The following is a 16,053-nucleotide window of genomic DNA, read 5'->3' on the forward strand; positions in this document are numbered from 1 at the left end:
TTTACTTCTATCTGAAGTTCGTGCTAATGATGTCGTTCAGAAGAACGATGGAAGCTCCACAACCAAACCATCCAGCTCAGAGGACAAAACTCCAGTAAAAACAAATGTACTACATATGAATACATTACAAAGTACTTCAGGATAGATATTAAAAAGAAAGTAATTTGTGAAGAAACATTCAACTTCCTTTAAGTGGTAACTTTAAACTTAAGATGACTGAGACTCTATTCATCAAATACAAGATTGAATTATGTCCATTTATCTTCGGATTATTATGAAAACTATTTGTATCTTCATTTCGTCAACTTTTCTACACTTTTAAATTTTATTAAGTATTAACCATACGTTAAATCCTTACGGTAACATTTTTATAAAAAGAAAATAATCTAATAACCGTGAACAATAAAACTGTATGGATATTTGTGCAGATCAATGTTAACTGGTGAATTATGATCATTAGAAAGTAATGTAGAATGTGAGAAATATCAGATACATATAATGGAAAGGTACAGTTTGATTACGGAGTCCGATATCCATGATTGGTAGTTCTTAGTAGGTGAAACAATTTTTATAGTTGTCTATGGTAACATATGAGACTTGAACCAACCGGTTATCTTTGTTATTTAAAGGATGCTTCTTTATAAAGTAATATGGTAGTGATCTCATCGGTACCTTATACCTTTTTACTTGACATAAGAACAAGTAGCATAATCTTTATGCATGAAATTTAGGGATGACAGGTTTTTTGATTTAAGTGACTGTCCGTGTACTACAATGGTGGTGGTAGCTAGTCTAAAAATCTGAACAAAAAGATTTAAGAAAATCTTTTATCATTGTTGTGATTCAAGCTATTCCTGATGATCGAAAATTTCTTTGTAAGTGTAGGTCATAAGCTTACATTAATCATCCATCGTGTCGTTTGTAAACGCTGTTTGTCGCTACTATCTATTGTTCAGTGACATCGTTACAGTGGCTCCGATCCTAAGAAGATGTTTTAACTTATCAGCTGCACGTAGTAAAATTTATAACACGATTAGTGGGAGTAAAATTGAAGAACAAAACCACTCAATCAAAAAGTCAATGAAACCATAGAGTGACTGCTTTTTTTACCTATGCTGAATGGATCTCGAATCTACCCATAGTAGGGTTTGACAACTAATTTTCCGCTGATTTATATCCACTATTAAGCATCTAAAAGTCGGAAACCAATTGACTGAGAAGTAATGCACTTCAATCACTCAACAAGTTAAATAACAAAGGTGTGTAACACCAAAAAATGGAAGCAGCTGAAGGAACGCTAAAATTCAAGAAGCATAGGATACGGTGAGACTATAATTTATGAACGACCTTTGAGCAACGCTAAAGTGACGTTGAGAGTGTCTGCCTACTTACTAGGGCTAAGTGAGGGTTATAAAGCAGTTTGAAGAATAAGGATTATGATTTACAGTTGATGTTTAGGGTTAGAATTAGATTTATGGTTTTCATCACGAAATGACATAAGTTATAATGCCAAGACTCTATTTAGCAAAATAGGTAAATGAATTTCGCGTCAATATCTAAGACCTATTATCGTAAATCTGATTGGTTCGCCCATGAATTATGGTCTCGCCTACGATACTACATTGAATCACTTGCTGATTGACGGAATAATTTAACAATTGAGCTCTATCGTAATTCGACTAAAATCAAAGTATGATTCACTAAGTCTGCTCAATCATACCACGACCCTGAACTTCCTGAGCACGGTCATATAGCGTTATGGGTATACGTTATCAATAAATACCACACCATAAGTGAACACTTGTGTTGATTTTCTTGTGTACTGTTAGTGATGTCAACTTTTATTGAACTTACTTACTTACTTACGCCTGTTACTCCCAATGGAGCATAGGCCGCCGACCAGCATTCTCCAACCCACTCTGTCCTGGGCCTTCTTTTCTAGTTCCATCCAATTCTTGTTCATTTTTCTCATGTCTATCTCCATTTCTCGACGTAATGTGTTCTTTGGTCTTCCTCTTTTCCTTTGACCTTCGGGATTCCATGTGAGGGCTTGTCTTGTGACGCAGTTGGGTGCTTTCCTCAATGTGTGTCCTATCCACTTCCAGCGCTTCTTCCTGATTTCTTCCTCCACTGGGATCTGGTTTGTTCTCTCCCACAGTACGTTGTTGCTAATAGTGTCCGGCCAATGGATCTGAAATATTTTGCGTAGACAATTGTTAATAAATACCTGTATTTTCTGGATGATGGCTTTCGTAGTTCTCCAACTTTCCACCACATACAGTAGAACTGTCTTGACATTTGTATTGAAAATCCTGACCTTGGTGTTGGTTGACAGTTGCTTTGAGTTCCATATGTTCCTCAGTTGTAAATATGCTGCTCTTGCTTTGCCGATCCGCGCCTTCACATCTGCACCAGATCCACCCTGTTCATCAATGATGCTGCCCAAATATGTAAAGGTTTTTACATCTTCCAAATCTTCTCCGTCAATTGTGATTGGATTGGTGCATTCTGTGTTGTATCGGAGAATCCTGCTTTTCCCTTTGTGTATATTGAGACCTATTGCTGCTGAGGCTGCTGCCACACTGTTCGTCTTCTCCTGCATCTGTTGTTGCGTTTGGGATAGAAGGGCCAGATCGTCTGCGAAGTCTAGATCATCAAACTGCATCTTAGATGTCCATCGTATCCCGCGCTTCCCTTCAGACGTTGACGTCTTCATGATCCAGTCGGTCACCAGGAGAAAGAGAAAGGGTGAGAGTAAGTAACCTTGCCTAACACCGGTCTTCACTTCGAACGACTTTGTCAACTGTCCTCCATGCACGATTTTGCAGTGTCATCCATCATATGAGTTCTGTATGATATTGACTATCTTCTGAGGCACGCCGTCGTGTCGAAGAAGTTTCCATAGTGTTGTTCTGTCCACGCTATCAAATGCCTTTTCGTAGTCAATGAAGTTGATGTAGAGTGATGAATTCCATTCAATTGATTGTTCCACAATGATCCGTAGAGTTGCGATTTGGTCTGTACACGATCTATCCTTACGGAATCCTGCCTGTTGGTCACGAAGTTGGGCGTCTACGCAGTCCTTCATCCTGTTTAACAATACCCCGTTGAAGACTTTTCCCGATATTGAGAGAAGAGTGATGCCCTGTAGTTATCACACTTGCTGAGATCGCCTTTCTTCGGTATTTTGATCAGAAGTCCTTCTTTCCAGTCTGTTGGTACTTGTTCCTCATCCCAAATCTTATTGAAGAGAATGTGGAGTATCCTTGCAGTTGCCGCTACGTCTGCTTTCAGTGCCTCTGCTGGGATGTTGTCCGGTCCTGCTGCTTTGCCACTCTTGATTTGTCTGATGGCCATGCTGATTTCTTCAATTGTTGGTGGGCCAACATTAATTGGGAGGTCCGTGGGTGCTGCTTCGATGTTGGGTGGGTTCAGTGGGGCTGGTCGATTCAAGAGTTCTTTGAAGTGTTCTACGCACCTGTTTTGTTGCTCTTCAATGTTGGTGATTACCTCGCCTTCCTTGCTTTTCACTGGTCGTTCTGGTTTGTGGCGATTTCCAGAGAGTTTCTTTGTCGTGTCATACAATTGTCTCATGTTTCCTTCTCTTGCAGCCTTTTCCGCCGTCGTTGCTAAATCTTCCACATATTTACGTTTGTCGGTTCTGATGCTCCTCTTCACTTGTTTGTTTATTTCCGTGTATTCAGCTTGTGCCTTGGCTTTTTCTGCTCTTGTTCGGCTGGTATTGATTGCTGCCTTCTTGTTCCTCCTTTCTTGAATCTTATCCAGTGTACCAACAGTGATCCATTCCTTGTGGTGGTGCTTCTTGTGACCCAGGACCTCATGACATGTTGAAGTGATTGCCTCTTTGATCCCCTTCCAGTTGCTCTCCACAGTAGTTCCTTCTCCATTGAGTAGATCATGAAAGGCCTGGAACTTGTTGCTGAGGTCTATCTTGAAATTGTTGAGTTTGTTAGTATCCTGGAGAAAGGCCGTATTGAACTTTTGTGATACTGTCTGCCCAGTTGTCCAGTGCTTCTTGAGTTTCAATTTTATCTTGGCGACCAGTAAGTGATGATCTGATGCTATATCAGCTCCTCTCTTGGTTCTCACGTCCTCTATAGTCCTCCTGAACGTTTTGTTGATGCAAATATGGTCGATTTGGTTTTGAGTAGAGTGATCCGGTGAAGTCCATGTGGTTTTGTGTATGCGTTTATATGGGAATATGGTGCCGCCTATGATCAGCTTATTGAAGGCACATAGATTTGCAAATCTCTCACCATTTTCGTTTCTTTCTCCCAGTCCGTGTCGTCCCATGATGTTTTCATATCCAGTGTTGTCCGTTCCAACCTTGGCGTTGAAATCTCCCATCAGAATGGTTAGGTCCTTTGTTGGGCACTTCTCGACTATTGACTGCAGCCTATTGTAGAATTGATCTTTAGCGTCTTCATTGTAGTCGTTGGTAGGCGCATAGCATTGGATGATGTTCATTGAAATACCCTCTTTCTTTGTTTTGAACGAGGCTTTGATGATCCTTGGTCCATGAGATTCCCATCCTATAAGTGCATTTTGCGCTTGTTTGGACAGCATCAATGCAACTCCTTGTGTATGTGGTGCATTTTCTTCTTCATGGCCGGAGTATAACAGGAGCTCTCCTGTAGTTAGTCGTTGTTGTCCAACTTGTGTCCAATGTGTTTCACTGATCCCAAGTACCTCTAGGTTGTATCTTCCCATTTCTGCAGCGATTTGGAAGGCTCTCCCGGTGTCCCACATTGTACGAATATTCTATGTACCTAAATAAATGGTCGCTCTGGTTGTCAGAAGGGGCATCGGCCTCGTAACTTCCGAAGGGATTTGGCTTTCATCATGAGGCGTCATAATTCTTCTAAATGAAGATCTTCTGACTCCCAGGGCAGAGTTTAAAAGGTTTGAATAATTTTTTCTGGTTAGCGTTTTTTTAGCGAGTTAGTTTTCTACAGGATGGGGACGCTAACCCCATGCCCAACCCTCCTCCTTTATCCGGGCTTGGGACCGGCAGTAGCCCCCGGAGGGACTCCAGGCGGAGTTAACTTTTATTGAAACTTACCTTCATGTCAAACAAAACCAGCTGATTATTGATAAAGACAGTTATTTTTATGAATTTCACAAACATGTTTAAAGTTCTTAAGTTCAACTGTATTTTAACTTTATATTTTAAAACAGATCATGCAGTATTAAATAAATGGGCAGTGATTATCGACCCCAAAGATCCATGGAAAGGTCCTACGGGCTATGTTAAACTTGATATGCATGTCATAGAAGAAGGGCACCAAGTTAAAGTAATTTTATGTTTATTTAGGTATTTATGTATTATTCATAAATGTAAAAGCTTCAAAAAATTATGCTGGGTTATTACAAACTATCAGTAAAAATGTTTATTGTCAAGATATGGACTATCGATAGAGCTTGATTTTTAAATGTCACCTAGGAAGTTTAAGTGGTATAGTATAAGACTGAATCAATCAAGATCTAGAGGGCGATTTCAAGGTCGTGACATACATGACTATCGACTATGTGATGAATAATTGTAGTGAGAAAAAAGTCACTGAATTAAGATCTTAAAGTAAGGGTTAAGGTAGATGGTTAGATTAGGCTAGGTATAGAATATTTCTAATCTTAATCCTAAACCTTATACACTAATCTTAACTTAGCACTTTAATGGATAAAATCCTTTAGCCGAGTTCGAAAAAATTATAAATTATAATTAACAAAGTCCAGAATGTAAATACTTTTTTGTTTATTATAAATCATTTACTAATTATTCCTGTTTTCTGATTGACTGAGAGGGCTCAGAAGTTTAAAAAAGACATTTTTTCCATCAAGGACTAATCATTGATCATAGTAAGGCTCGGATACCACTTTCATTAAACCATAATTTTAATCAAAGATGGATGGACGCGCATTTCGTCGTATTTGGGACTCATCCAAAACAACAATGGGAAGATACTAGTAAAACAACACCAAGTGAACATAATTTTAATGTTAGCAAGTTATCTAAGATATTAGTTAACATTTGATGTATTTAAATTACTCAGTAAATTTGCTATGTTTGAAGAGACTACGATCTCACCTAAAACCGGCGAACGGAATGACGTTCAGTAACGCAAAACCAGGACGCAATAAATTATTGCACTTCCCCCCACAGACCTGGTAACTAGAGGGAGAAGACCAGTTTCAGAAAAGAGAAATGTATATTCCATAAGTAGCCCGGAACTACGAACAAATAAGCATACAACTCAAGCATATATATATAAAGTATGAAGATGACCTAGGGAAATGTCAAAAAATAGCGTATTAAAAGAGGAAATGAACCAATGATATTTAAGGTCCTTTCAAGTGGAAAGTACAAACTAAAGGTAAAAGTGTGCGCTTTTGGCGCGAAAATGAGAAATTCAAATTTTCAAAATAAAATTACAAAAATAAGACGCTTACCAAGTGATTTGCTGAGGATTTAACACCCCAACCGAATTAACCATTAATTTTGATTTATCAGTATAGGGGTTGTGGAGATTATTAAGTTTTTGATTGAGATCATGAACCGATTGATGTTAGACCACCGTTGGAAACCTGGAATCACTGGACGGCCGTTTCGTCCTACGTTGGGACTCAGCAGTGCGCATTCACGTCGACTGGTTGATGCTAGACACTAACACCATTGGATGCCAGTTTCCCTAAACTGATGATTAACATGTGTGCTCACAAGCGACTAGCTTCGTGAGGGAATTCTCAGAGTTCTGGTGAGAAGCCATGACCAGTGAAGCTAATCCGTGACGGGTAGAGACAGGTATCTACCTCAATACAATGAAGATGGTCCCGCAATTTCGTGGATTGGTCGATGTTAGACACTAACACCATTGGATGCCGACTCAGTGGTCCAGTAGGTTAAGCGTTCGCGCGCAAAATGTGGAGGCCATTGGTTCGAATCCCACAAGCAAGATCGTGGATGCGCAATGCTGAGGAGTTCCAAAATAGGACGGAACGGCCGTCTAGTGTCTCCAGATTTCTAACGATGATCTAACATCAATCGGTTCATAATCTCAACCAAAAATGTTTTGATTTAATTCTGTACTAATAAATTTTAATTCATATAAGAAATAACTAACTTCGTTTCTTTTTTTATCTATAAAAAAACGAAACTTTTAGCGAATTCGAAGAGAGAAACCTGATCATGATGAAATAATCGAAAAGTAAGTCTTTATTGAGTTTTCTATTGAGTCGATATGACTATTCATATTCACACTTATAACAATGTTTAACCAGAATTATGACTCAAGAAGAATGAATAAACTTGTTTGTCCGGAAGGTAGAATAAGCTATATGGGCTTCACATAGCAACCAACACTATAATGAAACACATCAAATCTAATTCCTAATTCTAACATTCAACCGTAAATCCTAATACTTATTACTCACATTAGTCTATAACCTTCATTTAACTCAAGTAAGTAGGTGGATATCCCAAGTTCATTTTAGCATTGTTCAAAGATCGTCCATAAATTATAGTCGCACCAACTTAGCGTGTTGAGCATCATAACACCGTTATTTTAGTTACTGGTAAGAGTTTAAAAATCACTTATAATAAGACTGACATTTCTGAATCACTGGAAGTAATTAACCAGAAACTCGTAGAAAACCAAAGTTTTGAACTTGTCGATTAGCATTACTCACTTACAATGGACCTTAGGTCGCCGACCAGCATTCTACAACCCACTCTGTCCTACTCCTTCCTTTCTAGTTCTATCTAATTGTTATTCATTTTTCTAATGTCTGTCTCCATTTCTCGGCATATTGTGTTCTTTCATCTTCCTCTTTTCATTTGGCCTTGAGAATTCCATGTGAGGGCTTGCCTTGTGAAGCAGTTGGGTGCTTTCCTCAATCTGTGTCCTATCCACTTCCATTGCTTCTTCCTAATTTCTTCGTCAGCTGGAATCTGGTTTGTTCTCTCTCGTAGTAGGTTGTTGCTGTATCTTGGCTTTCATAGTTCTCCAGGTTTCCGCCCCATACAGTAGAACTGTTTTGACATTTGCATTGAAAATCCTGACCTTAGTGTTGGTTGACAGTTGTTTTGAGTTCCAGATGTTCTTCAGTTGTAAATATGCTGTTCTTGTTTTGCTGACCCACGCCTTCACATCTATATCAGATCCACCCTGTTCATCAATGATGCTGCCCAGATATGTAAAGGGTTTTACATCTTCCAAATCTTCTCCGTTAAGTGTGATTCGATTGTGTCGATTGTGTATTTTCGGCTTCAAAGAAAACTTATACTTTTTTCAAGTATCCTTATCGAATAGTTAATTATTCTAAGATGATTTCATAGACTGATTAAAATTGCAAACGAACAATTGTTCGGCTACATTATCCAAAATCTCCAATATCCTTTCAATCTACAATCTTGATCAGTCAATATTTCATACTATTCAAAATCAAGCTGATAAATATTCACCAATGTAGAAAGTAACGCCGTTTATCCAAATAAACATTTTCCTAATAATCTATTGTATTCTCTTCAATTTTTTTTCTCAGTCATTTACTATTACCACGGTATACTGGTATGACACAAAAACGTATTATGCTCTCCATGAAAGTCAGTATATATCAAGCTGAAGATTTGCCTCCAATGAATACAGAAATAAGCAATAAAATTAGAAAAGCATTTGTTGGAGAAAATACACCAAATCTTGATTCATATGTGGAAGTTTCTTATGCTGGACATACAGTAAGCATTGTTATCATTCTGGTTATGTGTTTTGGTTTTTCTTAAGATTGTGATTTCAAATTTTTTTAAAATTATCTCATCATCAATAAAAATGAATGAAACCGAAGGTTTTGGGTTCGAGTCCTACGTTCGGGATCGTGGGTGCGCACTGCTAAGGAGACCAATATTAGGACTGTTGTAACGTGAAAATGCTGCTGATTGGAGGTTAGCTAATTATCGATCGGACCAAAGACGCGCAAACCCATATGAACGACCTAGAGTCCCGACTGGCCCTGCTTCCCCGTCTAGCCCAGCCAGTTGAGTCCAGGACGCAAGTCTCAGCCTCGGAGATATGAATCATTATATTTCAGACATACTCTGTTTATATACCAAGCAAACAGACCATATCGTACCATAAAAATAGAAAACAACATTTGTACAATATTTAACAAGTGAAATAAATATTGACCAATAGGGAATGTCCATTTAAAGTTCAAGGACACCATTAGACTTAACATGATAATTATTAGTATATTTTTCCGAATATCCTAACAAGGACGAAACGGCTGTCCGACGCTTCCAGGTTTTTAATGGGGGTCTGATATTCATCGATTCACGATTTAATAAAAAAAATCACAGAATTGTAAACATGTATTTAGTTCATATTTTTTAATTTCGAATCTGATATAACAATGAATAGTGTTATGTACTCGGTCATGAGTCACACTTTCTGTGTGTATGGCTTCGTTATACTGAGCTAATATTTAAATTAAAATGAGTGGGCAAAGTTCAAATACCTTATTCTCAATAATAAATTCACTGGAATAACACACCTGTAGTCAAGTGAAGTCAATATTTTTTTCTGGCTTCTTGGAATGTTTATGTATGACTAAGTAGATAACTAACTTAGATGATCTATGTCGAATGATTAGGGGATTGCTCGAGTTGAACGGTAATGGTGTGACCAACCAGCTAACATTGAGGTCACACCTCATGGTTAGTACCTAACGTGGATTACGTTTCGTCGTATCCAAGTACTATGGCTTCTTTGATGACCGTACAACACAAACGATGTTATTACAGAAGTATATTAGTAAGAGTAGGTACAAGGAACAAAGTGCAACCACTGCTGCAATTGAGATTAATTAAACATTATTTGAATAGTTTTTTAATCAATAAATTAACATTAGCTAGAGAACCAACGAAAACCAAAAACAATCGACTGTGATAACATTGATTTCCTGTCTCCCCAGTCCCCAGAAATCTTCTACTCATGAACCCAGAATAAAAAACAGAAGGTAAAAAACTTGAAAGAAGCTTTACTTCGAATGTTGAATCATGTAAAAACATGAATGTTATCGTAGGGTAATAAGAGTCTAAAACCTTCTGGAAAACCTACTAAAGTAACTAATGAACACTGTAATTGTCCAACCTGTGTAAGGAAACAATAATCAGTTACTTTCTAGATTTTGCTTGAGAGCTTTCAATGAGTGAATGACGTATCTTTGAGGCTTTTACTGGCTTTTAAAAGACTTCTTAAAGAAGTTAGCTAAGATTTTTAAGTGATGAACATTTTTTTTCGTTCAAACTGATCTTCTAATTCATAGCTCTTATTCAATATGGGATAAGATTTGATGCCTTCATATGTCACTTAATTCTGACTTCGGCTAATTTATGTTGTGTTGTTCATCTTGGAATAAAGATTGTTTATTATGATGAAAACAGTATTCGAGATGATTCAAATTAACAAACTGAACTTCTATGCTCGAATAGTGAGTAAAATTATGATAAAATGTTTGACTGTCAACCTTCAAGTTACCGTTTGTTTAAATTCATAGGAAATTCAAGATATTATTTGGCTTGTATCTTCCCATTGAGGTTTAAGACTGCAATTGATCAGTCTCTTATTGGCATATGTGAACACTGTGCGTATTCCTCGATATTGCCTTAATTCACAAACTTTTTGTAAGCAATGATGGATAATGGCTAGCAGTAGAATCCAGTTTGACGCGCGTTTTCTCCTATTTGCGACACGTCAGCTGGATATACCTGCATCTCAGAATCGATGTTCACTCCGGGACTCGAACCCAGTACCGTTCTCTTCAAATGCCATCGCGTTATCCATTTAGATACTGAGTTCTGATAGCCACTTACTTGTGCTTGTGCTTACAAAAAGCTTGTGAATTAAGGCAATATCGAGGAATACGCACAGTATGCATATATGCCAATAACAGACTGATAAATTGCAGTCTTAAACCTCAATGGGAAGATACAAGCCAAACAATACCAAGTGAATTTAAATTCACCCCATTGCACAAGCAAGTGGCTGTTCAGGACTCAATAGCTACGTGAATAACGCGATGGCGTTTGAAGCGAATGGTACTGAAATCGAGTCCCAGAGTGAACATCAACTCTGAGATGCAGGTACATCGATCTGACGAGTCCCAAATAGGACGGTTGAACCCTCAGAGTGAACATCAACTCTGAGATGCAGGTACATCGAGCTAACGAGTCCCAAATAGGATAAAACGCGCGTCAAACTGGATTCCACTGCTAGCCACTATCCATTATTGCCTACAAAAATTCAGGGTATCTCTTTCAAATTCATTGATCATTCTTAACTATTCAATAATTGTATCTAAAAGGATGAATAGTTATTCATATCGATTTTGATTTCCAATGAAATTTATTCCGTTTACTTCTTTAAATATGATAGGCTAGAACTAAAACAGAACGATATAATTATAATCCAATATGGAATGAAACAATTGAATTTTGTGATTATTTTCCAACATTCACTCGAACTATTAGAATTAATGTTAGAAATGGTGGAATAAAAGGTGAACTAATTGCTACACGTTTAATTGATATACGTGATATTATGTGCCATATTACTGGTCGTAAGTTGAATTTTATAATTACCTATTGTTTTACATTGATTTACTTGGTTAATTATTTTATAATGTTTATCAATGGATAAACATCGTGGAGAAAGTCAAAGACCAGAAACAATATAAGATGTTCAGTGTTTCATGATATTCAATAGTTTTTATTCTATGATGAACACGAAAGAAATTAGAAAGACAGTTTTTAATACATTTAGTAAGTAGCTAGTAGTGAAATTAGCAACTGAATATAATTAGAAACGATTGTCCAGGACAGAGTTGGATGAAGAATGCTGATGAGTAGTGACCTATGCTTCTCCACGAGGGAAAACAAGCGTAAGTAAGTATGTAAGTGGTATTAGAATCGCAAATGCTCATTTTGTTCCATTAGGGATTTGTTAGCTGGATAAAAACTGCATCTGAATGTTGATGTTCACATTGTAACTTGAACCCAGTCTCTATGGATTAATACTTCAAACTATTGTTCACTAAATTACTGAGTCTAGATAGATACTAACTTATTCATAAGGAAAAGAGAAAGGACAGTATACGATAAACATGATGAACTGTGATTTTTATTTCATGAAAATCTATTATCTACATTACGTACAAGCTATTAAAAGCAAATTATATACAATATTGAGTTAATTCCTTGGGATATTACTGATATGTGAACGAGAATGATAGTGATTGATTGTTTGCTTAGTCAGACATGCAGATAGTCTGACAGGAGTTAGATGAGTTATATATTCTGCTATCCTTATTATTATTATTCTTGTGATTGTTGTTGGTATATTGGTGTGGAAATATACTTACGTTCTAGTCAGGTTAATCACGTGTCCTTAATCTGAGTTATGTTGAAGTCCTGTAGAATAGACACTTGGATGGAATCTAGTGTAGATATTTGTCTAAAGTAAATTGACGTCCCATTCGTTTAGACGTGGAAAACCGATCGTTATAACAATTACAAAATTATAATCATTTTTATCATTGTAAAAAGAGAATGATTGAGCTGAGAAACCTTTTTACCAGTAATTTTATTTCCGAAGCAATACAAGTGTTAATGTAAATTCATTTTTGTACTGTTTATTTGAATCTTGTCATTAATGTTTAAGATTGTAATTGATCAGTCTTTTATTGACACATGAGCATCCTGTACGGATTATCCTGACATTGCCTTAAATCACAAGCATTCTCAGCAAAGATGGATGGTAGCTTAAGGAAATATCGAGGCAATGCGTACAGAGCATACATATGTCAATAAGAGACTGATTAATTATAGTCTTAAGCATCAATAAAAAGATTCAAATAAACAATACAAAATTAATTTAAACTTCACCCCATTGCACAAGATAATGGCTATCAAGACTCAGTAGTTAAGTGAATAACATGGTGGTGTTTGTAGCCAACGCTACTCGCTTCGAGTCTCGGAGTGAACATTAACTGTGGGATGCAAGCACATCGAGTTGACGAGTCCCAAATAGGACTCAATTCTGGGTTCCACTGGTAGCCACCATCCATCTCAACTGTTAATGATGTATTTACTTTGAAAATGATTATTCATAATTTGGTCATCAGTAAAAATATTTTGAAAAAAGATGATCAGAAATTATTAGTTCTGATCAAAGACTAACTACAGAGAGGTTAATAAATAGAAATATCGTTCTAAGAGAATTGATCAGATTTGTAGTAAACTGTAACGCGTGACTGAAATTTCCCCAACACTATCAATATTCATTTAATATGTCATATTGTCCAGCTAATGAGTAAATGTTGGATGTTGAAGAATAGTTTTCTTTACAGATGTCCTTTTAAGAGATTGAAGTTATTCAGAAATGTATGTGATGAATATGTTCAGTGTGGTGAATCACAACAGTCACAAATATACAGAGCCTGAAATGATATCACTACTAATAGTGTCGTAGGGAAATTTAGACCTGAAAATTATTTATTTATTATTTTCTTTCGATACTAGTTATTCGAATTTATCAAAAACAATCCAATTGTCCATTTAATTCAAATCTTTTTGATTGCGATCATAAACCGATTGATGTTAGACCACTTTTGAAAACCTAGAAGCACTGGATGGCCGTTTCGTCCTATTATGGGACTCCTCAGCATTGCGTGTCTACGATCCCGTCTCGCAAGATTCGAACCAAAGGCTCCCAGTTTCTCACGCGGACACTAGACCTCTATTGAAACTGAATGAAGCCAGAAATAATTTCTAGGTGCCCTTAAGTTAGTTTTACAATGATAAATCAAACTCATTAACTATATCAAATAATTCAAATGGTTTTGGATGGAATAGAAGAAGTTTTCGCTTAACGGACTTCCATACCTAATAGCAGTGAATCACCGATACCTCCACATAAGAACTTAAATATATTATCCATGAAAGAGGACTAAACTTCTCGTTTGTAAAGCGCACGTCGTAATCAATCATTCATGAAAAATATACATTACTGTATAACTGCTTAACCTAAAAATGAGACAAATAATGAACAACAGATTCTCTAATGACAAATAATAACAACAGTACGAATAAAAATGGTCAATTATTGGTCGCTGAAATGTGCCTTTCTAAAAAAATCTTCCCATGACATAACATATATTTCATAACCTCTATTGTGTTTTACATCGTAAGAATATCTTTGTAAATATTGTGCTATTCTATAGTTTCTCAACAGTTATTTAATTTCACAGGGGGTTTCGTGGGTATTATAGCAATTTTAATAGTTGAAATCGTGAGTCAATTGAAGCTAAATCATCATAGAAAATCTGGAAGCACTGGACGGCCGTTTCGTCTTACTGTGGGACCTCTCAACAGTGCGCATTCACGATCCCGCCTAGCGGGATTCGAACTCCAGACCTATCAGTCTCGCGTGCGAAACGGTCGTCCAGTGCCTCCAGGTTTTCCATGGTGGTCTAGCTTCGATTAACTCATGATCTCAACTATTAAAATTATTTAATTATGAAATAAGATACTTAATTATGTTTATTTCTTAGGTAATTTTCCACATTTTGGACCATCTTGGATTAATCTTTATGGAACTCCACGAATCTATACATATGCACAAATGTTACGGCCAGAAGTAGAATTAAATCAAGCACTTGGAGAAGGAGTTGCCTATCGTGGTCGACTACTTCTAGCTATACGATCAATGGAAGATGAAGATGTAGTTCGAATTGGTACTAGTAAAGTTGTTGCAAGTCCTGTTTCAGAGGTAATTTGAGGTTATCCAGGAAATGAATACATATCTTAGTCACTGTAAACAGAATGTCTCTGTCGTGTTTGATTGATAGATTAGTTGAAGAAAAGATACTTTTCGAGGTATTTATATGAAGATATTTACAGAACACCTGAACACATGCTTATACCCTATTACACATAAGAAACAACGTGAAGGCACTAAATGAATGCATAAGTTTTATGATATGGTCCTCCATGTTTGTGTAGTGGCTGGCCCTGTGTCAAGCCCATATAGGTTATTCTGGCTTCCGGACAAGCCAGTTTATCCATTCTTCTCAAGCTACATTTTGACCTTGTCACTTATTCGCTTATCGACCTTTACTACTTTTATATGAGCGCATGTGTGTGTGCATTTCTTATACGACTCATTACATGTCTGTAAATTATTTTGGTCTGACTATAAATATCGATTCAAGCTTAATTGAGTTGGTTCACTTACCTTCCCTAGTGCGCGTCATCTCATCTTGCTTCACTTTACGATCAACGATTGTACGAAATATGCTTATTCAAAAATCAATTATCGTATTTGACTTATTTAGTTCCGTTACCAACGCGATTTAAGTCAATGGTTATATACGAGTATTGGCGACTTGTATATTTCGAGCGACCTACCTGTAGTCAGATCTCGGGCTACTAAATATACATTCGAGACAGCTTACCATAGTAGTAACAACCTTTAAGTATTTAGCTTTATTATTAAAGTATCAGTAAATTTAATACTTACGAAACTGATGATTCAAATGATATGAAGCAGTCCGTTTTATGGATTGGTGGTTGGATGCAGTCAATAGGAAATTCTGGACCCAGGTTTCCTGCTATTTGGCATTCATCAGCAAGGTGTACATGTAGTCTTTAGCGACTGCCGCTCCTTGTGAAGTTTATACGTGTGTAATGCAGTTTCAAATTCTAAGGTATCTGGGCCGCCACTGACCTCCCGTAGGTCGGAGTTATATTTCAAATTAATTGATTACCAATGTCATATCTTCCAAGCCCTTGTTAGTGAAAAACGACTTAATTTCCTGTCGACTACTTCCAGTTACCAAGTTCTCAACACAGTGCACTAAATGTCGATTCCTTTAAACTGGTAGCCACACTGAAACTAAATCTGTCAAGTTTTATCAGAACTAAGAGGGACTTGACACACATAATATTGGTCACTACTTATTGATCTATTAACTATAGACGGC

The 16,053-nt window shown here is 36.9% G+C and overlaps 1 protein-coding gene across 3 annotated transcripts in view; it reads left to right on the top strand.

Moving 5' to 3' along the window:
* The window catches only part of FER1L6_1 (Dysferlin, limb girdle muscular dystrophy 2B (Autosomal recessive)), a 117,815-nt gene that overhangs the window by 20,186 nt on the left and 81,576 nt on the right, over window positions 1–16,053 (top strand). The window contains exons 9-13 of one of the 3 annotated variants that reach the window (XM_051212384.1): window positions 5,200–5,315; window positions 7,180–7,223; window positions 8,560–8,752; window positions 11,448–11,631; window positions 14,623–14,840. In XM_051212384.1, coding sequence (XP_051072566.1) covers window positions 5,200–5,315; window positions 7,180–7,223; window positions 8,560–8,752; window positions 11,448–11,631; window positions 14,623–14,840 — 755 coding nt within the window. Of the gene's footprint in view, window positions 1–5,199; window positions 5,316–7,179; window positions 7,224–8,559; window positions 9,290–11,447; window positions 11,839–14,622; window positions 14,841–16,053 lie in introns of those variants that run through there. The other 2 variants (XM_051212386.1, XM_051212385.1) reach the window with 2 other exon arrangements.

This window comes from Schistosoma haematobium, chromosome ZW (genome assembly GCF_000699445.3).
Source record: "Schistosoma haematobium chromosome ZW, whole genome shotgun sequence".
NCBI lineage: Eukaryota > Metazoa > Platyhelminthes > Trematoda > Strigeidida > Schistosomatidae > Schistosoma > Schistosoma haematobium.